At 52.1% G+C, this 25,359-nt stretch overlaps 9 protein-coding genes across 9 annotated transcripts; 1 reads left to right on the top strand and 8 right to left on the bottom strand.

The window, feature by feature from the left end:
• Nucleotides 1-96: 96 nt before the first annotated feature.
• Triagg1_4722 (uncharacterized protein) lies at nucleotides 97-939 on the bottom strand (the record flags this gene model as incomplete). The annotated part of the gene is made up of 1 exon (XM_062899157.1): nucleotides 97-939. One exon carries the CDS (start codon nucleotides 937-939, stop codon nucleotides 97-99), a length of 843 nt encoding a protein of 280 aa, XP_062756302.1.
• Nucleotides 940-1,759: 820 nt separating this feature from the next.
• Nucleotides 1,760-2,845, bottom strand: Triagg1_4721 (uncharacterized protein; the record flags this gene model as incomplete). Its single annotated transcript, XM_062899156.1, has 1 exon — nucleotides 1,760-2,845. One exon carries the CDS (start codon nucleotides 2,843-2,845, stop codon nucleotides 1,760-1,762), a length of 1,086 nt encoding a protein of 361 aa, XP_062756301.1.
• A 4,750-nt stretch (nucleotides 2,846-7,595) lies between these two features.
• Triagg1_4720 (uncharacterized protein) lies at nucleotides 7,596-8,264 on the bottom strand (the record flags this gene model as incomplete). Its single annotated transcript, XM_062899155.1, has 1 exon — nucleotides 7,596-8,264. One exon carries the CDS (start codon nucleotides 8,262-8,264, stop codon nucleotides 7,596-7,598), a length of 669 nt encoding a protein of 222 aa, XP_062756300.1.
• A 3,623-nt stretch (nucleotides 8,265-11,887) lies between these two features.
• Nucleotides 11,888-15,214, bottom strand: Triagg1_4719 (uncharacterized protein; the record flags this gene model as incomplete). Its single annotated transcript, XM_062899154.1, has 4 exons — nucleotides 11,888-13,545; nucleotides 13,599-14,096; nucleotides 14,162-14,702; nucleotides 14,798-15,214. 4 exons carry the CDS (start codon nucleotides 15,212-15,214, stop codon nucleotides 11,888-11,890), a joined length of 3,114 nt encoding a protein of 1,037 aa, XP_062756299.1.
• Nucleotides 15,215-16,399: 1,185 nt separating this feature from the next.
• Triagg1_4718 (uncharacterized protein) lies at nucleotides 16,400-16,696 on the top strand (the record flags this gene model as incomplete). The annotated part of the gene is made up of 1 exon (XM_062899152.1): nucleotides 16,400-16,696. One exon carries the CDS (start codon nucleotides 16,400-16,402, stop codon nucleotides 16,694-16,696), a length of 297 nt encoding a protein of 98 aa, XP_062756298.1.
• Nucleotides 16,697-17,272: 576 nt separating this feature from the next.
• Nucleotides 17,273-18,808, bottom strand: Triagg1_4717 (CAZyme family GH72; the record flags this gene model as incomplete). The annotated part of the gene is made up of 3 exons (XM_062899151.1): nucleotides 17,273-18,343; nucleotides 18,410-18,621; nucleotides 18,685-18,808. 3 exons carry the CDS (start codon nucleotides 18,806-18,808, stop codon nucleotides 17,273-17,275), a joined length of 1,407 nt encoding a protein of 468 aa, XP_062756297.1.
• Nucleotides 18,809-20,975: 2,167 nt separating this feature from the next.
• Nucleotides 20,976-22,116, bottom strand: Triagg1_4716 (uncharacterized protein; the record flags this gene model as incomplete). Its single annotated transcript, XM_062899150.1, has 2 exons — nucleotides 20,976-21,581; nucleotides 21,643-22,116. 2 exons carry the CDS (start codon nucleotides 22,114-22,116, stop codon nucleotides 20,976-20,978), a joined length of 1,080 nt encoding a protein of 359 aa, XP_062756296.1.
• Nucleotides 22,117-22,903: 787 nt separating this feature from the next.
• Nucleotides 22,904-23,860, bottom strand: Triagg1_4715 (uncharacterized protein; the record flags this gene model as incomplete). Its single annotated transcript, XM_062899149.1, has 1 exon — nucleotides 22,904-23,860. The coding sequence occupies one exon, from the start codon at nucleotides 23,858-23,860 to the stop codon at nucleotides 22,904-22,906; it is 957 nt and encodes a 318-aa protein (XP_062756295.1).
• A 642-nt stretch (nucleotides 23,861-24,502) lies between these two features.
• Nucleotides 24,503-25,258, bottom strand: Triagg1_4714 (uncharacterized protein; the record flags this gene model as incomplete). Its single annotated transcript, XM_062899148.1, has 1 exon — nucleotides 24,503-25,258. One exon carries the CDS (start codon nucleotides 25,256-25,258, stop codon nucleotides 24,503-24,505), a length of 756 nt encoding a protein of 251 aa, XP_062756294.1.
• Nucleotides 25,259-25,359: the final 101 nt, after the last annotated feature.

Here is a 25,359-nt window from a genome sequence, read left to right as displayed (position 1 = left end):
GAAGAACAAGAAAGAAAAGAAAAGAAAAGAAAAGGGGAAATAGTCGGAAAACAAAACCCCCCGTCTTCCGTCTATCTCATAACATGGCTAATACCGTTACAACATAATCGTAGAAACCCAGCGTACATCTATCCAAAGCAAAACAAAATAAAAGACGACCGCCAACAGAAACCCCGCCGCAACTGCCTCGCCCTCCGAAACGATTCGCCGTATCCTAGCCTTCAAGTCGCCCACCCAAAGCCTCTGTCCGGCCTCACGCCGCGCTGCTCTCAACCCGGGAAGACCATCCAGACTGCTGCAGTTTTTCTCCATCTGGTAGCTCAGCGTCTTGTTGTGCTGGACCTGGTTCGCAGCATAGCTATCCAAGTTGGGGCGCTGTTCAAAGACGGAAAGCTCGGTGAGCTTCTCGTCATCTCCAAATCCTTCCCGAAGGATGTCTTCAACAGCCTTTGCGACACCGGGGTTGCCGGCATCGTCCTGGCTCTCGGGGCTGTAAAGTCCCTTCTTCACCCGCGGGACACCAAAGCCACAGCTGGTCTGGGCTTGCCAAATATCGCAAAGAATGACGGCACGAGCACCGTCAAAGGCATCTCGTTTCCCCTTGGCGACCTTGCGAACGAGGGCAGGGAACGCCGGCTGATCCCACTCGACAACGGTGGCGCGACAAAAGAGTCGCATGATACGCGGCGAAGGGCCAAAACTCATAAACATGAGACAAAGACGTCCGTTTTCGTACGCATGTGAAATTGTTTCGCACCCAGATCCTGTGCGGTCGATGTATGCGCATTGATTGGGGCCAAGGACGGCAAAGTGCGCATCCAGGCCTTTGGGAGAGACGTTGACGTGACGGCCATGGGTAGAAGCCGAGCCGGTGAAGAAGACGGGCTGTAGCTCCGCCCAACGAGCCAGGTCGTCTGAGAGAGAAGGGGAAAGCTTCATATCGGGAAAAAAAATGTTGATATACTTTCGAGTCAGGTGTAGTGGAAAATACACCACGACTTACAAACGAGCTCAATAATGGGTCAAGAGAGTAATAAATGGGAGGAGGAAGACAGTAAGCCAAGGGTGAGGCGGTCAGAAAATAGAGGTGGTGATCAGAAAATAAAAATGACAGCCAGAGAAGATTGTCAAGAAAAAAGGAGGACAACGGGTAGTAGAAAAAACAAAAGAAGCAGGAAACCCCGGGTCATCTCGTCGGTTGCATTTTCAATTTACTGTTGACAGCGATGCGTCATTCCAAGGCTGCAGTCAACAAAAAATGGCTACAAGCAGCGTAGTGCGACGAAATAGCCGGGTGGGTAATAAAACAAAGCGGAGGCATTGGTCCAGATCCATCGTCCAGGGCCGAGAGCGGCAGAGAGCCGGGTTGAGATCCGCAGAAAGCCCCGGGGCGGTATCGGAGAAGTGGAACCAGGGCCGTAAGAAAGTCAGGTTCAGACCATTGAGTTTGACCGAGTTCGATGCCAAAGGCCAATGGAATATGATGGGAAGAGAAACAGCCCAATTGGGCATCAAGACGAAGGTGTAGATGAATCAAAAGCAAATCAAACCACTCAACCAAAGGGCAACTAGCCCCCCCTCGGTGCAGCAGCAGCCCACAGGCATGCATACTGCCCAACTGAGCAACCAATGTGTGTTTTTTTTTTTGTTTTTTTTTTTTTGTTTTCTTTTTTTTTTTCGGAAGGGCATCCACATGGAGAGAGACATTGAGTCATTTCCCCGCAGTGTCGATGTCGCTTCGAGACGATCAAGTCGACCTCTATCGGCTGATTGGGTAGGCATGGTAATTGCCATCCTCGTAGCTCCCGTCGTCGTCGAACACAGCGGCTGTGCTTCCAGCAACGCTGTAGATACGAGGAGTCATTGGGTTTGTCGCAGTCCGGGGAACGCTGGCATACGGTGGCTTGTTGATGGGTGTGACAGCGGGCACTTGCACGTGTCCAATATGGCCATTGTGTCCGTTGAGTCCATGAGGGCCATGGGGGCCATGTATTCCGTTGGGTCCGTTGGGTCCGTTGGTGTAACTCCGAGTGGATGATCCCGAGGCCGAGGATGACCGGCCACCGGGGCCCCAGCCCTCAATGAAGCTGTTGCGCCGGTTGGCAATCGGGGGAGGCGGAGGCGCTGGGGCGGGAGCGGGCGGGGCCGCACGCCTCTCTTCAAAGCGGCGAGACAGGCGTTCCTTTTCGGCCTTGCGCTCCCCCTTCTCCTTTTCCTTGTCCTTTTCTTTATCCTTTTCCTTTTCCCGCTCCCGCTTGTCTTCCTTGTCATGATCGCGCGACTTCTCCTTTTCTCGGACGCGACTACGTTCCTCGCGATCACGATCCTCCTTGCGCTCCTTCTTGCTGGAGGAGCGGGAGAGCTTGGGACGCTCCGGCGCCGCCCCAGACAGGTCGTTGGCGGCGCCAGAGGGGAAGACGGGAGCAGTGCCACTCAGGGCATTGTACTGGCGGGAAAGGTTGCTAAACTTGGCCTTGAGTTCATTATAGTCCCGTGACAGCACGTTGTTTTCGTAGATGAGCCTGTCATTCTCCTCCTTGACATGGTCCTGCTTCTCCTGGAGAGAGGCAATGCTGTCCTTGAAAGCCTGGTTCTGGCTCTTGAGAGCGGTAATGCTGTCCTTGAAGGTCTGGTTCTGGGACTTGAATTCGGCGGCAGTAGCCGTTGTCTCAGCGAGTTTCTTGTTGGCCTGTTCCAGTAAGCTGAGGTATCGGTCCCTTTCTGAGTTAGTCTTGTTCAGCTCGGTGTGAGCGGTGTTGAGGGAGTCGAGAAGGCGCTGCTCGTAGTCGGAGATGACTGCAAGGGAGAGTGAGCAAACGGCATCCATCAAATCAAAGCTGACCATCCACGAGGGGAGAATTATGGGTAGAACGTACCAAAAGGCGCTGAATGCGCCGAGTGCGACACCGACGCCCTGCGCCCCGAATTGGCGGATACTCGCTGGTGCAGAGACATGGCTGGTGATGCGATAAACGCAGGATGATTATGGTTTTTTTTTTAATATTTTTTCTGTCCCTTTTTTTTTTCAGGAGACGAAAATTGATTCGACTGTCGACCCAATGGTAGTGGGATGCGACGCTGCCCAACCCAACGCTTGTTACGGCAGGGGTGGGAAAATGCAGGCGAAAGCAGCCGAGGTAGCAAAAGCCCTTTTTTCACCCAAGGATCATTCGTCAACCCAAGCGCGCTATGCACCGGACGCTGTGGATTATGCAGGTGGAAGGCAGAAATGTGTCTCCAAACGCAAAAATGTTCATGTGCGTCTGCGAGATCCGCACACTCGATCTGTAGATGGGTCGTGTGTCGGCGTGCAAGGGACAAGGATGAGACGAGAACGTCAGGTTTGAGATGCTGTAGATGAAGTCGCTTGAAGAAGAAGACGAAGACGAAGATGAAGATGCGAAGATGTGAAGAAGAGAAAAATGTGAATGTGAAAGAGGGAAGAGGGCAAGAAGAAAAACTTTTTTTTTTTCTCCTTCCTCTGCAGCCCCCGGCAGAATGCGGAACAAAGTGGTATTATTTCGAGGTCAGATAGAAGGCCCGTTCACACACACTTCATGCACACGCACGCACGCAGGATGGATATCATGTATGTAATATCAAGTAAGAGTGAGATGAGAAAAATAGAATCAAATCAGGGGGAGGTTGGCAGTAATAAGAGAAAGAGACAGAGAAGAAAAAAAAAGTAATGGCCGAAGAGGGAGAGGAAGAGGGAGTCGGTGACCAGATTCCTGCCTTGGGCGACTCGATGGGCGAAGCCGTTGGGATTTTGCTGAGACGAGAGACGAGAGACCAGACCAGACCAGACAAGGGTCAGGACAGGACAGCGAGACGACAATCAATCAATCAGTGGTGAAGCCGCCAGGCCAGGGAAAAAGGAGGTGTGGCGCCATGGAATTCGCAAGTCAGCAAATGCATTGGCCGCGAGTATCTGGTACTTGCGCCGCGAAGGTGAGAGAGTCATGGTCATCCATCAATGCACCCAGCCAATCTCTTGCACCAGCACCATTCATCACCTCTTTGTCCTGGCTCGTGTATCTGCTACAACGCCAAGGATCCATCGGCTCTGGCAAATCGTCGTCTCGAGCCCGCCATTGGCTGCTGTGGCGGTGCTTTGTCAAGGCATCCAGGCGCTGCCTCCGACTTTACAGCCCCCATGCGCTTCCCATGCGCTTCCCATGGCCCTCCCGTGGTGTTGCGCGCCCAAAGGGACTGGAAGCTTCACCACCGGCCGCTTTGGGACGCTGCAGCCTGCCGCCGGAGACTTGCGTGGCCATGGGGGAAGCGAATCGAAATCCAAGACGGTGACTCACCAGGACTTTGATGCTTTACGAAAGGGGGGGGGGTGTGGTGTGGGAGAATGGAGGTTTGTAGATACAGTAAGCTGCGTGCGTGCGTGCGTGAGTGATGTGATGCGGCGCAGAATCACGAGGGAAGCAGCAGAAGATGGAGGAACGAAAGAAGCGGTTGGATTGTCCTTGTCCGGTTCTCTGCCTGTTCTCTGCCTCTGTCTCTGTCTCTGTCTTTGGTGTTTCAACCAACCCGTTCGTTGGTTTAGGCAGAGCTGGCTGGGTGCCCAGTTATGGATCCCGTTCCCATCAACTTGTGATGTTCGTGACGACAGTGTCCTTCTTCTTCTTCTTCTTCTTCTTCTTCTTCTTCTTCTTCTCCTTCTTCTTCTTCTCCTTCTTCTTCTTCTCCTTCTTCTTCTTCCTGCTACTGCCAGCCAGCCAACCAGCCAGAATCCGCGAAAAGTGCCGACGCGTCTCTCGTCTCCATCCGGCTCGGCTCGAGGCTGCGCTGCATCCACGGATCCCTCCGTCCATGCGATTCCATTCCGTTCCGCTGCAATCTCTCTTGGTGGTGTCCCTCGGGCGCCTCCTAGTGGTGTTCCTGTTCTGCCCGCATCCCACGGCTAAAGACGCACATGTAAGGCCAGATTGGCAGCGCAAATCGAAATCGGGTCCCGACAGATGCACGGGCTGCTGCAGAAATCGGCGCTTTTTTTTTCTCTTTTTTTTTCTTTTTAATTTTCCTGCTTTTTGCTAGGTTGTGAGAGTGTCACAACAGCTACATGCAGTCGGGGTACATACATACAATGTACACCCGCATTTCTACACGATCGCATACAGTACTACCTAGTACTAAGGTATATCGTCACAGGTTTTCAGACACAGACATGTTCAAGCGAGGAAACCAGAATTATTTCTATTTCACGTCACATTTACTTTTCCCCCATCATGCATCTAATCTAGTCTGTTGGATTAGTACCTACCTATAGTAGGCTCCTGCTAGTCGCAAGGCATACACCAACTCGCCAAGGAGTGCATGTAAAAGAGACTCGTCGATCTTGTAGGCATCCATCGGTCCGTGGCGGGGCTACATGTACATACACAAGAACGACAAGTCCCCGGACTCAACAGCTTAGGTAGGTACTTTGCAGAGGCTCCCGCATTATCGACGCCTCTCATTCAGTCCGTATCTCTTCATTTTCCCAAGACACCGAAAAGCCACGAAACAAAAGCCCTTTATCAAAATACACAGCTATAGGATACCGGCTTAGCCAACCGGTCCTCGCCCACTGCCGCCTTTCGGACCTGTCAAACATCTGCTTAGGTATAACATGGAGCTTGTGTGTTTGTAAGCCGTCCGGCAGGTCTCACAAAAGAAGCAATAAAGGTTACTCCAAACATTAATCGTAATAGGATCCCATCAAAAGCTAGGCCAGCACACTGATTCAAACAAACTCGAAAGGGCTTCATGTTTTCTTACCCGGTTTGGAACATGTTTCTACCATTTTGTCTAGTAATCTCGAGCTGACAGTCGTCTAATCGCATGCTACCCGCTTCTGTGCCTGAGGCTTGACGGGGAAACCCGAGCCAGAGACATCTACAGGATGAACTCAGGATGCGGGGATGGCAAGTGGAAAGACATTGTCCCTCAACGTCTGGAAGGTGGTGTGTTGATCCTTTTCAATAGATATAAACTGAACTATCACGAAGCAGACATCGACTTGTCTCACTCAAATTGTGCTTACCCTCGCAAAAGCCACATCACAGATGACATCTCCCACACTTTCAAAATCACCACATCATTGCGTTACCAACCCCAATAAATCCAACCACCTGTCAAAAAAAAAAAAAAACACCCTCCCACCAAAAAGCGTGGCAAAAAACAAAAAATAAATTGCTGTCCGATCCCTTTGTCCCACCAGCCACATCGTCACCACAGCTCCAAAAAAAATAAAATACGCCCAACCGCAAGTCCTTAAATAAACGCCTAAACGAACCACATCCAGCAAACGAGGGGCGTATAAGGCAGCCATCAACATCAACACTCCATACACCCCATTAACAAACCTCGTACCTTCAGTAAATGTTACCCAAAACCTCTTTCTTCTCACCGTGAAAAAAAAATTTCATTTCATCCATCCAACAAGCTCACCGAAAATTCCCGCCTGAAAGTGGAGATTCCTTCGTCATCACTCACACGCAAAAACTTTTTTTTTTTATTTTTTTCCTCCTTCGTCACGGCCATTTGCATCCATCTCCTCTGCGTTGTCAAGTTTTGCCCCTCTCACGGATACCGACTTTTTTTTTCCTTCCCAACAACACAACTACCCAAAAACCAACGGTCCCGAATAAACTAAAACAAGACGAGGCGTATTCACGTAAAACGTCGTGTTCTAAAGACTTGGAATAGGGAATACGCGAATGCCCGCTTCGTTGCGGTGATGAAAACCCAACAGCCCTACTTTTTTAGAGCATCTATGTCGGTCTAGATAACAGTACATGGGACTTTGCTCATGCAACTCTCCTCTGTCGATGTCTTTTGCAGAAATATTTGCCTTTTTCAGTTTCTTCAGACTCCATTTTACAATCTGCACACAAAAAAATGCTTATATTCTACACAAAGAGTATCGCGTGATGACGTAGCTGATGCCATACCCTATAATATATATATTTTTACCAGGGCAACCGTCCACATGACGCCTTTATGAGTGGTCTGAGACCAAAAGCCATTCGAATACATCACGAGGTAGACGGCGCTGATTGGTAGCATTTTATTCTTATCTCCTACAAAGGAAAAAAAAAAAGTTTCAAGTCGTATTCAACACTGTTGGTATTCTAAATAGAATAAATAGTTCTGATGTCGAAGAGAAAAGATAAATCAAGAAACGTCAAATAGTAAACCGATAGTCATCAAATAACAGACCCATAATCATCAAAACCCATCATAAGCAAGAAATAGCCATAAATACCAAAGAGACACATGAGACGTTATACCATGTCCAATACCCAATCCATCCATAAATAAGTAGGTATACAAAAGAGAATAAAATGCCCAAGTTAGGAGCGCTGTTCCATCTATAAGCAAAAACAAACAGTCAGTTTAACCCTTCTATCCCACATATAGTCGATATCCCGCACATACCAATAAAAAAAAGCAAAGTAATACAATCACAACGATTTCTCCCGTCAATCTGTCATAGAGGCAGTCGTGTAAATGACTTGTCAAAGCTCCACAGATGGGAAAAGTTCAAGGAGAGTAGACGTGGTAGAAGATGAATGAGAATGAAAAAAGCCCAGAGACGTTTAGATCATATCATTTCGCCGCAGGATATCTTCGTATGCCTTCATCTTCTTGGTCCGAGTCTCCATTAGGTCAAAGATGTCGTTGTAGCGCTTCAGCAGCTCGTCGTATCGCGACCGCCAGTGACGGTACTGGTGCTTCCAGAAGTCGACGTCTCCAAGGATCTCCGACACGCGCCGGCTGAAGCTCTGCTCGAGCTGCTTGGACAGGCTACGGGTCTTCTCGCGCAAACCTGCGTTTTCCTCCCGGAGCTCGAGGTTGTCGGCCTCGAGCTTGACAATCTTGTACTTGAGCCTCTCTTCCTCGCGGTGGTGCTTGGAGGAGCTCTCGCCCGTCTTGTCGACGCTCCGGCGGAGAGACTCGTTTTCGATGGTGAGCACGCCGATTTGCTTCTCGAGCCCCGGGACGACGACGACGGTTAGGCGCTTGGCCTCGGCCTGCGAAGTCGAGGCAACAGACTTGAGGCGGTCGATCTCGTCCATCACCGACTTGTTGATCTCTTCCAGCTTGCGCTCCTTGTCGACGAGGGCGTTCCATTCCTCAAGGCTGACCTTGATGTAGTCGATTTCGCGAACGCGGTTGTGGTGTCCGCCATAGGACCGCGACCTCTTGATGGACACAAACTGCTGCCGCCCCTCGGGGGTGGTTTCGACAAACCACCGCTTAGACATTGTTGCTAGGTTGTGTTGTTGTATGACTTGCTCGAGTGTTTGTGTTGTTGTAGTATCGACAGTGCTTGATAGTGATAGTGATGTAGTTGATAGAGATCTGGCTGTAAAAGTAAGGTTATAGTAAAGTAATATATTTGTCAAAAACAACGTTGTCACACGAGTACCCGGGGCGAGGCAGAGTATATATAAAGCGTCTCTGAACTAAATGGACACTCGGTCAGTCCAGGTGACCGAAGCAGACACCACAAGCCTTATCCCGGTATAAGTGATGAATGATGAGCCCCAGCCACAATGAAAAGGCAGGACTGGGCTTGATTCCGGTGGGGATAAGGATAAGCATCCTCCAGAAATAGGACTTTTCCTGGAAACACATGGAACGGGTAGCTCAAAAAAAGAGAGGGATAGTAAAGAAAAGAACATGGCCACGGGTCGAAATGATACACACACACACACACACGGCCTGCAACTTTTGATTGTGTTTGCAATCAACCATGACCACCCTTACGGATGTGGCTGGTATTAGTGAAGGTGGCTTGCGTACGTGAAGGAAGCGACCGACCAGGGCCAGAGACTTTTTAGTCTCCCAAGGACAAAGAGTCTTTGACAGTCAAAGCTGTTTAAAGTCCTTGGGGGCTTGAGAGAGGACATAGTCCACGAGGCAGAGTCGCCTGACGGGTCACCCGGGATCCGCCCTCTTGGAGACGGAGAAAAGAAGCCTGGACGCCGTGCCATGGACGGGGTCAGGAAGAGTCAAGCTTGCTGTGAAGACGTTGGTCGGTCATTTGAATCACTCCTTCTGAACAGAAGAAAAGGAGTTGATCCAGGGTTGTCATCGCAACGGGCATCAAAAGATCGGATGGGTGACAGCTTCGCCGGCTCTCGGTTGTCCGCCAAAATAAGCGCGAGCGACCACTGCAGGGACGCTGCACCTCTCGGGACTTTGGGGCCTGCAGTGTCGATGCCCTTCGCCCTCCGCGGCCCAGCATTGGCTCGCCACGCTGCTGGTTCCTGGAAACAATCGCCAGCTAAGGATGATGCCATGGATGAGAAAGTGGCATGTGGTGGGTGTCGAAAGATGGTGTGTGGGAGGGCCACAAGGGCCGTGGCTCAGGCGGACGCGGCCCGTCCTGACGGTGTCAGTTGACTTGCAGCGCGGGGGACGACGCCCTGCCCAGGCTCGCACTGTGCCGATGCCCTCTTCCAGCCGGGCCCACGGGCGAGCTGCCGCTCCTACAGGGCGCCGGACGGTCCTTTGCTGCTCCACTGCGGCAGCCCGCGCACTGTGTTTCTGGAGTTGCGGTGCCTCTGTCTGACCTGCATTCTGCATACACGCGCGTCTGACTGACCACTGCGCGTGCGACAGCCAAGCGGTACACGGCGAATGGCAGCAGAGCAGGGCTAAATCAGAGTACAGTAGTCTGGAGTCTCTTGTTGCTCTCGGATTTTGAGCCGCATCTGCTGTTTGGGGGAGGCATCCCAGCTGTTGTTCCCCCGAGTTTGGGACAGCGGGCCAAATCTCTGCCTGCGCCACACACCCATCAACTCACTCACTCACTTCACTCAAACCTCGAACGGGCAATGTTTCGTGCCGGCTCCCGCTTTGAGGCGGTGCTCAGCCCAGAGAAGAAAAAAAAAAAAATGATGTGCATCTGCATCGGTCTAGATTAGCCGTTGATCGCTTGTTGGATTTGACTTGGACGCGGATGGCGAGCAGGGAAACCCCTGGTCGAGCTTTGCTTTGCTGCAGAGAGAATCTCCATGCATCTCCCATGTTACTTGTACTTCTGCGGTTACTTACATGCTTCATGTTGTGGTACGTTCAGAACTATCATCTCTCTCAATACAACCCAAATACCGCCATTAACATACCTACCAATAATGGGGAAAAAATAAAATATCCTCAACTCGTCAACTCACATTCACCTTTGCCCTCCTCTACATGTATTCGAAACCAACTCTATACAACAGACGCTATTAACCGGATCCTTCTCGCCTCACCTAAAATCCCATCCTCACCAACTCCCCCCTCTTAGCTCAAAACCCCAACACTCAGTCACTCACACCTCCGTCCAAAGAGGCAGCCATCCATCCATCCATCTCGCCCTCCCGCTCCGTGACTCTTACCGACTACGTAAAATAAGGCTCCCACGCTTTATTAAGCGACCCTCCCAAGTGTTGCCACCCACTACCTATCTATCTATACCTGAAATGTTTCCTGAGTCAGCCCCGACCCTTCAGTCTAGGCAACATTATCTGCCTTCTACACTCAGGCCTCGCTCACACATTTGCCTCGAGAATGGTGTCATACCTAAATTCAGCCCGCCGATAGACTCACCGCGTCCGCCGAAAGCGGCGGCAACTAACCAATCAAGACTCGGGTGGTTGCCTCTGAGAGAGCCCTATGCCAGAGCTCGCATTCAAGCCCGTATCCGGGTTCAAGACCTGCAGGTATCCCCGAGGCCAGGGAACTCGACTTGAGAAATATTCCTGTAACCTGTCATTTTTGTCAGTTTCCTACTTCTTCTCCCGTCTTCTATATCGGACAGGCCGAGGAGTTGGGGGCTTATTCGCGGCCTCGGTCTTGTTATCACGGAGGCGGCATGTATCTTTCCGTCTGCGTGACCATGTAAGAGGTTGTTGTTATGTTGTCAGTCTATAGCTGGCTCCCTCAACCAACAGCAAATAGAGCTTGGCAACAAAGGATCCAGCCCAAGGGAGGAAATTCCTGCTTTACACGTAACTGGCTTACACGTATGCCTCAGCTTTTTGAGTATTCAGAGGGGAAATGGCACACCCCTCCTTTCAGTGATTCTGCCGTAAGACTGCATCATAATTGCCATGGCGTAGACCAGACTATCTCGCACATTTAGAGGCAAAGTCAAAGCCTCAACCCATTACAATAATGGTGGTGATTTCATGACCATCTTGAAATTCTACCGTTTTACAACCTATAATTCTCTACATTCAGTAGCTTTACTCTTCTGATTTGCCCGCCCTCTCATGCTCCTTGGCACTTACACCAACAGGAAACCAGCATCCCTCAATCAGTCAACAGCACCAACACCAAACATCACATTCACACACCTCCTAAGACACAAAATTCAAGAAATATCTCTCTTTTCAGCAATCTCCCCATCTCAGTTTGATTCGCTCTTCGAAAAGTCCCAGCCAATCCTGACTGTTTTCCCACTATGGTATCATAATCCTCCCCCCAATCTTCTTCTGCTGCCAAGAAAAAAAAAGCAATCCCGTTGTTTTGCTCCTTCACCTCATTCACGCTTATACAACCAAAAAAAGAAAGAAAGAAAGAAAGAAAAATAGAAAACTGTATGTACACTGTTTGTCTCGCTCAAAGGACGTTGGATATGTCTTGGAAGCATCTTTGCCGTCCCCTGGTTTCTCATACTCTTTGCTCACGAGCAATCTATATAAGAAGGGATGAAGAAAGAAAACAAAGAACAAAAGCTAGCCAGCCGTTTTACAAGACGCCTATAAACCCTCCTTGGGTGCGCCGTGGCTGAAAAGCGAAAAAAAAAAGAAAAGAAAGAAAAGTCAGAAACTAGTTTTGTAGGGTAGCGTATACTTCAATAATTCGAATGAGTACACTCCCTCGTAGAAACGTGTTATGAAGCCAGTGCTTGTGCAACGGCAGCCTGCAACCCTTCCAACAAGGCGGCCTCTGCTGCCGCCTCATCATCTTGTACGACCGTCTGGGACATGGTCGCCTCCGGCGCAGACACGAGCTTGTGCAGTTCTGTTTGCGCGGGGATGGACGGCTGCTGGGGCTGAGATGAGTAGGCCGGAGCGGGCGAGGCCTGAACGGGTGTCGAGATGTGCTGGGAGAGGTGAGACGGGGTGGGTGAAGGATGAGCCACCGTTCCGTTCTGGAGCTGCGTGGAGGCGATCGGCGTCCCAGGCTGGCTTGGGGTTGTTTGATGGTGTTGCCCGAGGGCTGGCGAGTGCGACGGCTGGGGATGAGGTGACGACTGTGGTTGTTGGTGGTATTGTTGCTGTAGCGGCTGTGGTGAAGGTTGGACTGGTTGATGATGCACTTGCGCCTGAGCTTGAGTCTGTGCAGGCATCTGTGTATGCGGCTGGGCCTGTGTCAGGGCTTGAACATGTGTCTGGGCTTGGGTCGGTGTCTGAGGATGCTGCTGCTGCTGTTGTTGTTGTTGCTGTTGCTGTTGCTGTTGCTGTTGCTGTTGCTGTTGTTGAGGCTGATGCTGTTGGAGCGGCGAGTGTTGCTGCATCTGCATCTGCGACTGCGGCTGCGGCTGCGGCTGGGATTGAGGTCTGGGGACCTGGGGAGGGAGCTGAGTCTGTGGTCGTTGAGGTGCCAGCGGGACCGGTTGTGAGGCTTGCTGGACTGCTGCCATCTGGCTTTCGGGTTTGATCTGCGCCGTGTTGGGCAATATCATGCCGCCACGCGAAATAGGTGCCACGTTGGCCTGCTGTGTACTCGTCATTGATGCCGTCGGCGTGTGATGAACATGTGACGCATGCTGCTGCTGCTGCTGCTGCGCCGATGATGCCGACTGCGCTGCGCTGGCTGCCTGGGCTGGCGTTACCACACTCTGACCTACTGCAGCAGCCACGGTAACAGGTGGTCTGGCTTGATGTTGGAGCTGTTGGAGCTGTTGTCGCGGCTGCTGATGCGGCTGCTGCTGTTGTTGCTGAGGCGGGTGTTGTAGTCCTCCGGCCAACGCCATGATGCCCTGCAGCTTGGCCTGCTCTTCCTCAGAGTTCATTCGAGCTCTCTCCTCAGCTTCCTTTCTGGCTGCTTGGGTTGGGGCTCGAGTCTTGAGTTCTCCCGTAACGGCTTGCAGGTAATAAGGCATTTCTGAGTTGGTCTTTAAGAAGAATAACTTCAAGTTTCGTGCCTTGTCCTTGAGCTGCACCTGTGTCCTGTCCTTTAGAATGTCGGAAATGGTTCCATTCTGACCAAACAAGGTCAGAATCTGGCTCCAGTGAGGGCCCTTGACCATATCAAGGCCGGCCATGAGTGCCTTTTCTTCCTCCTGAGTCCAAGGCCGCCGCGTGGAGTGCAGTCCTTCTCTTCGCGTATGTGCTGATGATTTGGACAGCGCTGCTTGTCGGGCTTTGTCGTAAAGAATGGCGCTGGGGAATGTCTGGTTCGGTGGGAGGTTATCGGAGGATCCGGTTGGCTGAGGAGGTTGCTGTTCCGGAGCCGGCTGGCTTGCGTAGGTAGTGTAGTAGGGATGATGGGATTGGTGTTGATGAAGATGGCTCAGGTAGGGTGACTGCGCAGCCATAGTCTCGGCTAATTGAATGTGAGTAAGATTAAAACAAGTTCACAAGCCGAGGTCTGCTTACCTGTGCTCTGGGGGACTGTAGGTTGGTAGGGAACGGCAGAAAGGCCATGCAGCGTCGTTTTGACATAATTCGACGTGCTTTCCGCCACCAGCGCCTCCAGTTCCTTGTAATCTGAGATGAGGTCCAGCTTGGCCCCGTTAGTTTGAGCTGCCGCCGGCGCAGCTGTTTCTGGCTTTGACTCGCCATTGACAGTCTCTGTCGGCGTCTCTGTGACTTCAACCACGGCCGGCTCTTCTACTGGGGTTTCCTCCGTCAAGCCAGCCAAAGCATTCTGCACCAAGCCCGAGGTGGTCTTCTCGAAAAATGAAGAAAGGTCGTCGAGGTCCAGTTCTCCGTCATGCGAGCCGCTCGGTATTGACTCCTGATTGGCAACGTCGCTCAACAGCGCCGAGACTCCAAGCCTCTCTCCAATCTCCGTCATGGAGGCGAGTGTCGTCCTCACGTGCGCTGAAAAGCTCTTCAAAACATCACCGGTGGGATACTTTTCTTTGAGAGCGGCTATCAAAGTACGTTAGAACCTCCCCAGAGCAGGACGAAAGGAGAGCAAGATGAACACCACTGACCTGGCTCCTTGGCCTTCACCTCGTCAACAAGAACATCTTTTCGGGATTTGACTGAAGTCAAGAGGTCTTGTTGAGAGGCCGACATCGGCTCGCTACTCGCATCTGCCGGCTCATTCAGTCCTTCCAGCATAATCGTCTGCACCACCTCTTCTGGCACCACCTCTTCTATTGATGGCCCATCTCCGTTGCGTATTAGAAGCGACTCGATGGTCTTGTGGGTTCGGATTCCGAGGTAAAGCTGGGAGAGCCCGGAAGACAGGTCCGACAGCTGGCATCGGAAAACAGCTGCGAAATACCTGTCGGCGGCGGTAAACGAATCCAGGCCACCCTCGACCAGCCACGTCCCAAACTTTGCAATGTTGGCCAACTCCAACAAGGTGCGAGCTTCCGCCTCTTGTATCTCCAGCTCGTCGGCGGACAGCACCTGGCCATCCGAGAAGAGCTGCCATGTCGCATCGAAGGATCGTTTTAGTCGTCCGTACGAGCGCCCATATCCCGAATCTGCGTCTCCCGCCAGCTTCGACATGTCATCGATGGGCTGCTGGAGTAGTATCAGTAGTAATGAAAGCGCCTGCAACCACGTTAATCCTCTGGTGAGCTGGAGCGCATTGATCGCAACACATCTCGTTGACGTACAAGGTTCCCCAGCGCATGCGTGTTGGCAATGCGCACGTACTTTTCCGGCTCCGACAAGAAGGATACAGGAGCCGGGCGGGCATCGGCGCCATGTGCGTCGTCCACGTCCATGGGATCGCTGCCATGCGCCTCTCCAGCCTCGATGCTGAACTTGCTAACCAGGTCGCCGACATTGGAGAGCGCATTCTGCACCAGCAGCGCCAGCCCATCTTCGAGGGACGTCTCTTCTTCCGAGGTAGGGTTCTCTGTTTTGGGCCTCTTGGCCTCTTGCTCACGCTCATCGTGATTGTCTTGGGCCACGTGCTCGAATGGGCGCTTCGACGCGAGCTCGGCGAGAATGCTAAAGTCGAGGGCCTCGAGGCCCGTCGGCTCATGTTCATGCTCCTGCTTGATCTCTGTGCGAACCAGGAAACCCATTGTCAGCGACGTCTCTCTCTCTGCTGCTGCTTGTAGCTTGCATTGGCAAAAGCAAATGAAGGGGAAAGCAAAGAGAAGCAGCGCAACACCAGCATCATCTCACCTCTGGGAGAGCCAGTAGGCGCTGTCTGAACCTGCGTCGGCTCAGCCATATTGCCAATTGCCTCGAAACAGGCCCGTCAGGGGAGCATCTGCAAGTCTTTTCCGGCCAAAAGCAAAAAGGCCCAGGTCGACCAGGAGCACGGCAAACGAATGGCAAATCGAAATCGGTATCGAGGCCGTTGTCGTCGTTTCGCAATCCCGATCAGCGCCAGACTGCGGGATGATGGCGGGCGGGCGGGCGGGCGGCAGAAAATTTGCTGAGTCAGATCGATCGCCGATGCCCTTATTTCTTGCCCCGGAAAGCAGCTGCTCTGAGATACACAACGGGCACAAAGTAATTGGGGGGGCCGCGAAAATTAAAATTGCCAGTCGAGAAATCGAAAATGGGCCAAAAAGGTGTTGCAGAAAGGCGGCGGAGCAAGGCTGGCGTGCAACCGATAAAGAAAAAAAATCCTTATCCTTGCTTCCAGCCAGTCAGCAGCGTCCAACGGCAGCTCTTCTTTTTTTTTTTCACCAGAGGCGGGATAGCGAGGCACTCATTGGACCTGCGATAAGGCTTTGGTGGGTAATAATTGCCTCTGCCTCTTTTTTTTCTTTCTATGGCTTTTTGGCTCGTGGCTCGTGGCTGGTGTGAAGGTGGTGGTTGCATTACATAAGGCATCCCATGTCACTCTCCCTTGAGCGTGCTGATCGACGCAAGTCCCAATGGCTGTACTCTGTAATAATGCCTCGGTCCAGTAAGGCAACTACCTCTTACCTACCTTTTATAACACAAGGCCATTCATGCTCATAATGGCGAGAATTACCTACTTAAATAGAATCTTATCTTTTATCTTAAAGTTGTTGTTCTATTATTATAATTTTTTGAATAAACTTCAACTCTCAATGAATGACTGCTTCATTGTTCTTTCTATTCATCATCAAACAACCACATCCCTCTTGCCAACCATCATTCACACCACAAGTAAACACCACACGTAGAATCAATAATAAGCAATCCAAAACATCATCCCCCTTCATCCTCATCCTCATCCTAAAAACAAACCCACCATTCCCTACAAACCCCCTACAATCCTACAAGTTATGATCGACAAACTCCAATGCCAAACTCACACCCGCACCCCCTGGGGCCACAACCCCCATCGCTACAACCACCGCATCCGCTACCTCGTCATGGGCCTCCTCTGCGCCTCCGTCCTCGCCGTCTTCGTCGTCAGCCTCGTCTTCATCGGCGACCGAGCAATCCAAAACTACCAGCTCTCGCCTCCCGACGATACTCCTACGGCTTCAGTTGAGCCGTCATCGACTTCAAACGTCACTAATACGAACACTACTACAAACACTTCTTCGCTGTACGACAAAAGCGGCAGGATTACATGATTCCTCTATATGAGGCGTTGGTAGACGGAGACAAGCTGCAGCTCCTAGAGGCATCACATCAAACAGAATGGTTACTAGTTACAGGCCAAGGTAGAAGAGCGTGGCATATGGGAGCAAGCTTCGTCAATACTGCATTAAAAACACATCACACAATACGGAAACAAGGACATCAACAGCTGATGTACAACATATCTTCATGCATTAAATATATCATGCCTCGTTACGCGGCACATGTCATGTAAAAACATCCCCTCTCCAAACATTCAGCCATCATAAAAAGAGCATTAGAGGAAGCAAGGCTAAAAAGACGCAGTCAAAATGCCTGCCTCCATTTCCCATGAATTTTTTTTTTTCCTTTCTCTGGATAGAGCAGTTGCGTTGTATATAAACAAGACGACATCAGCATAACCAGTCATGGAGCCAAAAACCAGCTGGGTGACAAAGGCCAAGACGCAGTCTCTCTGCTGAAAGTCGCATGGTAATATTAAAAAGAGAAGAAGAAAGCAAGATATTAAGTAGCTGGGTATCTGATATTGGTCTGACAAATACAAATCCAAAGAGTAACATCAGCTGATCTTACAAGAGGATTGCAATGGCGAGAGCACCAACGACACCGGCACCGAATGGAGCGGCGCGCTTGTCTGCGCTACCGCCGGAGGTTGTCGATGAGCTTGCAGGGCCGGAGGTAGTGGGAGAAGATGAAGACCCGCCGGTTGCAGTCGAAGGAGGAGCCGTGATAGCCATGGTAGTCTCGACGACGGCGCCATCGCTAGCAGTCACAGAAACAACAGTCTCTGTCGCTGCCGTCTCTGTCTCCGTGGCCACCTCTGCCGAGTGGGTTCTGGTGTTGACAGCAAGAATCTGGCCCAAGGTGGGCAGGTCGACATCGCCGTCAATCTGCCACCAGCCGTCAGCAGTAGACGTAGGGCAAGCGCGGGTAGACACCTTGCTCGGGTTGTAGTCAGACTTGTGGACGCCGGCGGGGGTGTTGGTCGCCCACTTGGACTTGAGAGCGCTGAAGTCGGGCTGCTTAGGCGTAGGAGTTCCCTTGCGCAGGAATCCACCCTCGACATCAGGACCAGCAGGTTGACCAGCAGGGGCGTAGGTGATGATTCCGTAGCTGTTCTCCTCCTGGATCCACTCGTAGATGATGGCACCGCTCCAGTCATTAACCATCTGGGGGCCAAAGATGGCGTCTTGGTCATCCCATGCGCGAGGGCCGGGGACGATGCATCCAGTCTCGGAAAGGAAGATGGGGACAGGGAAGTTCTTGGCGTAGGCCTCCAGCTGGTCGTAGGTAGACTCGGTGTATGTGCTGGGGTCGCACCACGAGTACGAGTTGAGAGAGAAGAAGTCGACAGTCTCGGACGAGTTGCCACCGCAGGTGAGGTAGTCTTGGAGCATGGGACGAAGCTGCAGGATGTCGGCAGCGGAGTATCCAATGGGGATGTCACGGTAGCCCTGGGCATCACGGTACGATTTCATGTCGCGGGCAGCAGCCTTGAGGTAGGGGGCCGTGGGAGAATCATCTTTAGTAGCAATGTTCTCATTTCCAACGAAAACACCCAACAGGTTGTCATACTGCTGGAAGGCATCCAGGACCTCGGCATATCTTTCGAACTTTGTCTTATTCCAGTAGTTATTCTCCTATACAACCAGTCAGACGATACAATTCAAAAGACAGGAAAGGGGGAGGAAAACGAATCCACGCACGGGAATAATGTAAGTATCAAAGGTATCCAGGTCAGCAAGGACGTAAATGCCGGCGTCGTCAAACGCCTTCATGCAGCCATCATGGTCCGCCGAGGGGTCGACGTGGTACACGCGAATGGTGTTTGTTCCGAGCTCGGTCATGAGCTTGGCATCGCGCTCGCACTGGTCAGTGTCAACGAGAGGATCCTGGGGCCTGAGCTGGTACGCAATGCCTAGAGAAGCGGGCTGTCAACACATGTCATCTCCCCCATCCTGGACGCTTCAGACGGCCATACCCTTGATGAAGAACTGCGAGCCGTCCTTGTTGAAGAACTTGTTTCCAACGGCGGAAATGGGATCCAGGGCCACGACGAAGGATTTGGCGCTGGCGAGCGCAATGGCAGCAGAAGACCAACGCATCGTGTATGAATTAGTTTGGGGTTGAGAGAGCGGTTAAGCAGAATTCACTGTTCAAAACTCGAGACCAAAAAAAAGGGTCCAAGCCAATGTTGTCAAGGCAAATTAAGCAAATAAAAGCCGTCGAGGGAATCCCAAGAAAAAAAGAGAAAATGTAGAGCACGGCAGTTTGTCCAACCAAAAAAAAGGCGAGTGTCTGGTCACTGAATGAAACCCAGGGGAAAAGGGGAGACAGAAGTGAGAGCAACGTGACCCAGAGCGAGAGAGAGCGAGCAAGAGAGAGGAAAAAGAAGCGAGTGCGGTCGGACGCTCAGGCAGCTGGCAGCCAGTCAAAAGAGCGAGCGAACAATTATAAACCAAAAAAAGCACACACAGCACACAGCTGCGACTCCGTGATGCGAGAAAGAGCGGCTGGAGAGACGGAGAGGGAGAGGGAGAGAGAGAGAGGAGGAGAGCGCAGATCCCGCTGGACAAAAGAGCGATGATGAGATTGTTATGGCATCGTGCAGCACCAGCACCGGCACCCCCATATTATTTCTGCCAGTACTTGTACGAGGCCCAGTGAAGTGCTAGTAAAAAAACGATTCAATTGACAAGGTTGTTGCGGATCGGGGCTTCGTTCTCCATCGTTGCTAGCTGCCAAAATACGGCTAGGCCGTGGGAAGAAGAGTGTGGAGGGATACAATCCGATGCTGCTAGCAGTTACGAGCGGTTTGGCGGAGGATGCTAGCAGCATTGGATCCAGCATCCAGGCACGGACAAGGACAGGACAGGACAGGGCCCATGGGGGTATCGGGTCACGAGGCAAAAGGCCAATGTTTCCCGGTTTCTCGTGTTGCATTGATTTGATTCATTCTCTGTACGATGGAATTCAATTGCCGATGATCCAATTCATCAATATGGATACTCAGTACCTACATGTATCAGAGACGCATAAACACACGCTCGTATACTCAAAATGCCACCTCGCCCTATCAAATGCCGCCCATCTTTCAACGTCAAACAACGCCCTCATGCACCATGACATGCTACACTTCCATCCGACTCGGGCAAACAGAATCCCCCCAGAGCCAATAACATCAACGTGCTCCCCCCCCCCAAGATAACGCCAAGCGCCTCCTCGTATAAAGCCCGTCCCCCTTGACTCTCGACCAAAGGAACCAACCAAGCCCAAAGCAGCACCACCAGCTAGGCCTCCTCGTTTACGATATTCCCGCACGTCCAATCGCGACCAGGGCCCTATACGCTCCAACTCGCCTTTTACCCGCCAATGCGTCTGGGGGAGAGCGAAAAGAAAGAAGAAAAAAGATAACCTATCCCAGACTAAACAAAAAAAAAAAAAAAATCTGCAGCATTTCTTTGCCCCTGACATGAAGCCGGCCGGCGCTAACGCGGTGCTAGCGAGTGTCTCATTTTATGAACACGGGTTTCTGCATGCTGGTAAGCCTTGGCTCGGAGTGAATTGTCACGGTCGCATTTGTGCGAGTAAAGTACTGTAAGCATATAGCATGTTATCGATCGCCTTCACGTGGCTTGCTGCAAGGGGCGGATATGAAGCCCTCATATGGCATCCATGTGGTTCGGGTCCTCCCGACGCTGTGTGTTGGTTCATTCATTTCCACCAATACGATATCAATTGACAGAGTCGCGGTTTATTCTACTTGCAGCAAGCTCAGCGATAGTCCGGAGTGGTATGTCTGCTATACGAAGTAGATAGTCTGCAACATACCTATCGTATGATGCCTCCCGATTTCATTTCGCCTATTCGTGCCAGGCATTCTTTCTTCTCTACGTCATCCCGGCAAGGTACCGTAAGCTTCTGTTTAAGCTACAACACTAAACGCAGTCCAGTATACTTTGAAGCCGTACCGTGGGCTTTTATCGTCACTCGTCAGCCAGATGGATATAAAGCACAGCCATTGGCCAAGTCTTTCCTTTTGCCACGATACGTGAAATCGGAGCAAAGAGTAAATGGAAATATTCTTCTTGTAAAACTGCCAGCTAGTCTAGTCTACCATGCCAAGACCCCCATGAGGCTTCATTATTGTAGCTCTAATATGCATCAAATCATCAACAAAAGCTTCCCTCCTCCTCCCCCCCCCCCTTCCACCAACCAAACCATACAGAAAGAGAACAACGCCAGCGCCCTCTCCTTCTTGGCTCCCTTCATCTACCTCATCTTCTTCGACTCCTCCGCAGACCCCTTCCTCCCGATAAACGTCTTCATCCCCCTGTCCACGCCAGCAAGCTTCCTCGCAACGAGCTGCACTCCCACCGGCAAAACATTATACCAATCCACCCACCGCGCGTAAAACGGCATCGCCGCAGTAACGCCCTTGCCGCCGTCAATCGCCGCCACAATCTCCTTGGTCACGTCCACCGGCTCGACCACGGGCGCGAAGAAGCCGTTTGGCGTCTGCACGCCGTAAAACAGCGGCGTGCTGAGCTGGCCCGGCGTGACGAGCACGGTGCGGATGTCCGGGTGCGACTCGCGCAGCTCGGCGGCCAGCGACTTGTGCAGCGCCGTGAGGCCGGCCTTTGCGGCGGCGTAGTCGGTCAGTTGCGCGGCGCCCAGGTGGCCGATGACGGACGACACGTTGACGATGGTGCCGCCGCGGCCGCCGCGGATGATGGCCGGGAGGAACGTCTTGAGGCAGTAGAAGGGACCCAGGAGGTTGGTGCCGATGCTGGTCTCGATCTCATCGATGGAGAGGTCCAGCAGCGGCTTGCCCACGACGACGGCGGCGTTGTTGATGAGCACAGTAGGCGTACCGAGCTAATTCCAAGTCCATCAGTCAGTCCATCTCATCGTCTAGGGCAATCACCAAAACACTCACATCCTTCTCAATCTCAACGGCAACCTTGGCCACCTGCTCCTTGTCGCTCACATCGCACTTGTAAAACGTCACGCCCCGAGCCTCGCCATTCTCCATCTCATTCACGTCCAAAACCGCCACGCTCGCGCCCCTCATGCCGTACACCTCGGCCACCAGCATGCCCAGCCCGCTCGCGCCGCCCGTCACCACAATCACCTCCTCGCCCAGGTCCACCTCGCGCGGCATGCCGTGCGCGATGCGCTGGTTGACCGCGCTGGCGATCCACATGACCGAGATGAAGATGGCCCAGGCAATGGCGCCCACCATCGGCGGCGCCTCCCACTTGGTCGTCTGGGCGCGCAGGCATAGCGGGATCAGCCAGCAGATGAAGGGGTGGAAGATGGTGACGTTGAGCACTTTCAGGATCAGGTCGACGGACAGCGGCGCGAACCACGAGTCGCGCTGCGGCGGGCGCGAGTAGCTTGCTGGAGGCATGATGACTGTGGTTTTTGGTTTGTGTGGTTTGATGAAGTTTCGAGGTCAAGAAAGGAGTATAAAGGGGACGAAATCTGGTGCTTTGAACTAAAGTGGCCGCAGTGGAGGGTATCACATGAAAAAAAAAAAAGTACTACTGACCCAATTCAACACCCAAAAACACAAACGCAATTAAAGTGGTGTTCTCAAGAATCTCTCCAACAAATAAGATAAAAGAGCAAAGCCATTAATATGCAAGAATAAAATAAAAAAGCGTCTACTCCAACCATCAAAAAGAGGAATCAAAAGCTCTTTTATAAGAAAATACGCAGTCACAGCGTTCCCTCTCATGAAACCGTTTTAGCGCTCCCCCTGGACTCCAGCTAGTCAGTTTCGCGACGCCGCAGCCCGTTGCCCCCTAGAAATTTAATTGGCCAGACACCATTTCTTTGCCAACACCTTTTCCTTTTCGACGGATCTGGGAGCGGAGATGAGATGAAACGCTTTGGCTGTGTCTGAGCTTTTGATGTGCCTGTGGTTGTTTCACTTTGCGGTGGAGGGCTGAAACGGCCTCTCATGATCTTCTCTTCATTATGGAGTGCTTTTCGTAAGTTATCATATCAACTTGAACGTCTTCATTCAGTCTAGATTTGTACAGAAAATATCCATATGCAAAAGCTTGTGTCGTGATGATGCCGTAACCCATGATATATATCCCAGAGCAGAGTCTATCCCAAACCAACAAATGTATATCAATGCCATGCCTCCACACAAATCGTACACGCAAAAAAAAAAAAAAACCCCCCCATCACAACTTGGTCTTCCCCTCCGCCTTCTTCTTCATCTTCTCCCGATACGCCCGATACTTGCGAATCTCCTCCTCCTCCCACTCCTTCTCGCGCTGCGACGCCTTCTTGCTCCACTCGTGATAGCCCGGATCTCGCGCGATGCCCTCCATCCGCCACCTCTGCGGCGGCTTGATCCCCAGCGCCGCCTTCTGCTCCCACACCTGCTTGCCTCTCTTGAACCAGCGCTGCTGGCGATCCTCTTCTTCGCCGACCGACGGCCTCCAGTTGCTCTTGAGGATTCGTCGAATCGCCTCGCGCGACACCTGGAACTTGTCTGCCAGCGCATCCGTGGTGTAAACATCGGGGAACTGTGCGTTGAGAGCCCGGATCCCAGCCAGGGCGTCTGGCGAGAGTCGTTTGCGCGGCTGCCATCCCTCTGGGAATTTCTCTTTAAGCGCTGCTTTCTGGAGCTGCCACGGCTCTTGGTTCCTGGATCTTGGCTTTGACAACTGTTCAGTCGAATCTGTCGGCTGGGTTTCGGCAGAGTTTGGCCTGACTTTTCGTCCCGTCTTTGCCCTTGACGTCGTATTCTTTGAGCCCTCCTCTCCATCAGCAGCAGCAAATCTCCTCTTGCTCCCTCCATCCCTCCTCGTCCGCTTCCTCTCGACCGGTTGCGAATCCGCCTCAGCGTCTATACTCGACGCCATCTCGTCCAGTGCCTTCGCGGTGTTTGGCTGCGCATCCTCGACAATCGCACCCCGAGATCCCTCCTCTCCACTCTTCTTTGTGCCCACCGCCGTCGCCGCTCCATCCTGCCTCCGAAGCCCCGAAGCATGCAACCCACGATTCTGCCCCAAGACCACCAGAGGACGGGCCGGCCATCGAAACTGCACGGCTGGAGGAGCGTCGGGTCGGTGAATCTGGGCGAGGCCACGCGCAAACGTCCGCCACGGGACGGCGCGGCACGAGCAGCTCATTGTCGGGGAGCGCGTGTGAGAGCAAGGCAAAACCGATGCTCTTGTCTGTTGGAAGAAAAAATATGCCAATGGCAAGGCTGCAAGAGGAAAATCAATTTAGGTATCGTTAGTGTGGGATCGATGTGGGGCCAGCCGCACTCTGCAATCGCTAATCACAAGCTGGATATAAATCGTCAAAGCATGAAAGTCGAAAGCTGCAATACATGTATGTCACACATAATGAAGAATGAATAACAGTCACTTTGAATGAAAATGGAAACCACATGTGCTTGATCAAGTAAATTGAACTAGACAATTCTATCCAGCCACGTGATATGGCTGTTGATGTTACGCCCATCTATCGGTTTGTACACATCTAGGTATTCTGAGACAGGAATTCGCTGCTTTTCTGACAACTCCCTGTAAAAAAACATAATAAAAAAGAAAACAACCTCAACTCCAATCCGTATTAATAATGAGGTCCACACGAAGAATCGACAATCTCCGGGAACCAAAGTAGTAGCCGTGCGTCATATCTCTGCCAACGCCAACCAAGAACCGTCTTCCCAAAAAAAGAGTACAGAGAAGATATGAAAATAAAGAGAAATGATAAAAATCCGCATGCACACCGTCCATCATGTCAACGTGTCCAAACCCCCCCGCTTAGAGGTCGTTCATCAGCTCAACAGGAGGTCGAGCAGTCTGAGCCATGATGGGCTTCGAGACCTCGAGCGGGCTAAAACTCGGCTCATCCGTCATGTCCTCAACAAACACGGCAGGGATACCGGGGCTGGTCTCGGCATCGGGCTTGTAGATGAGAGTCGAGCTGCGACTCCGAGTGCCAAAGTTGGGAACTCCGCCGTCGGTAGGGGTAATGGGTGAGTCGTAGTTGGGGACGGGACGATGGTGAAGCTTGGCAAGAGCTTCGGCAAGATCATCAGCGTGGACCTGCTTGTTGGGCGCATCCTCGAGGCGCATCTCCCAGCCGTGGGGAGGGCTGGCGGGTGGCGAGATGAAGAAGAGCTTGCCGGCGTCGGGCAGGGCCAGATGCTCAGGCTTGGTCTCAATGGGCGTGGAGTGGCCAAAGTAGAGCTTGATGCGCTCACCCATGACGGCTTCGCCGTCCCATACCTGGCGCACCGCTAATGAGGCATCGATGTCGAAGAAGGAGACGATGATGCGGCGGAATGACTTGAGCGGCGCAAACGAGTGTATGGGTGCTGTGTGCTCGATGAGTTCGCGGATGGTCTGCAGGTTCTCGGGCAGGAAGATGTCGGTATTGTTCAGGTTGGTGAAGATGAGTGTGTTTGAAGGAGGAGTGGGCTGAACCAGTGGCGGGAGGTTGGAGAGGTCCAAGCTCAGGTTCGCCTTGTTGCGGGATGAGGTGGAAGAGGACCTTGATAGATTAGGTGTCTCCATTGTGAATTAGGTTGTGGAAAGAAGTATGATGTCGCGTTGTGATGAACGGCTAGCCGGAGTCATAAACTGCAGATGAGTGATCTGACGATGCCCTTGATATC

The sequence above is a fragment of the Trichoderma aggressivum genome (genome assembly GCF_033847375.1).
Source record: "Trichoderma aggressivum f. europaeum strain CBS 100526 chromosome Unknown scaffold_015, whole genome shotgun sequence".
Lineage (NCBI taxonomy): Eukaryota > Fungi > Ascomycota > Sordariomycetes > Hypocreales > Hypocreaceae > Trichoderma > Trichoderma aggressivum.
Note: the sequence above shows the minus strand (reverse complement) of the source record. Positions and strands in the feature narration are given on the sequence as shown.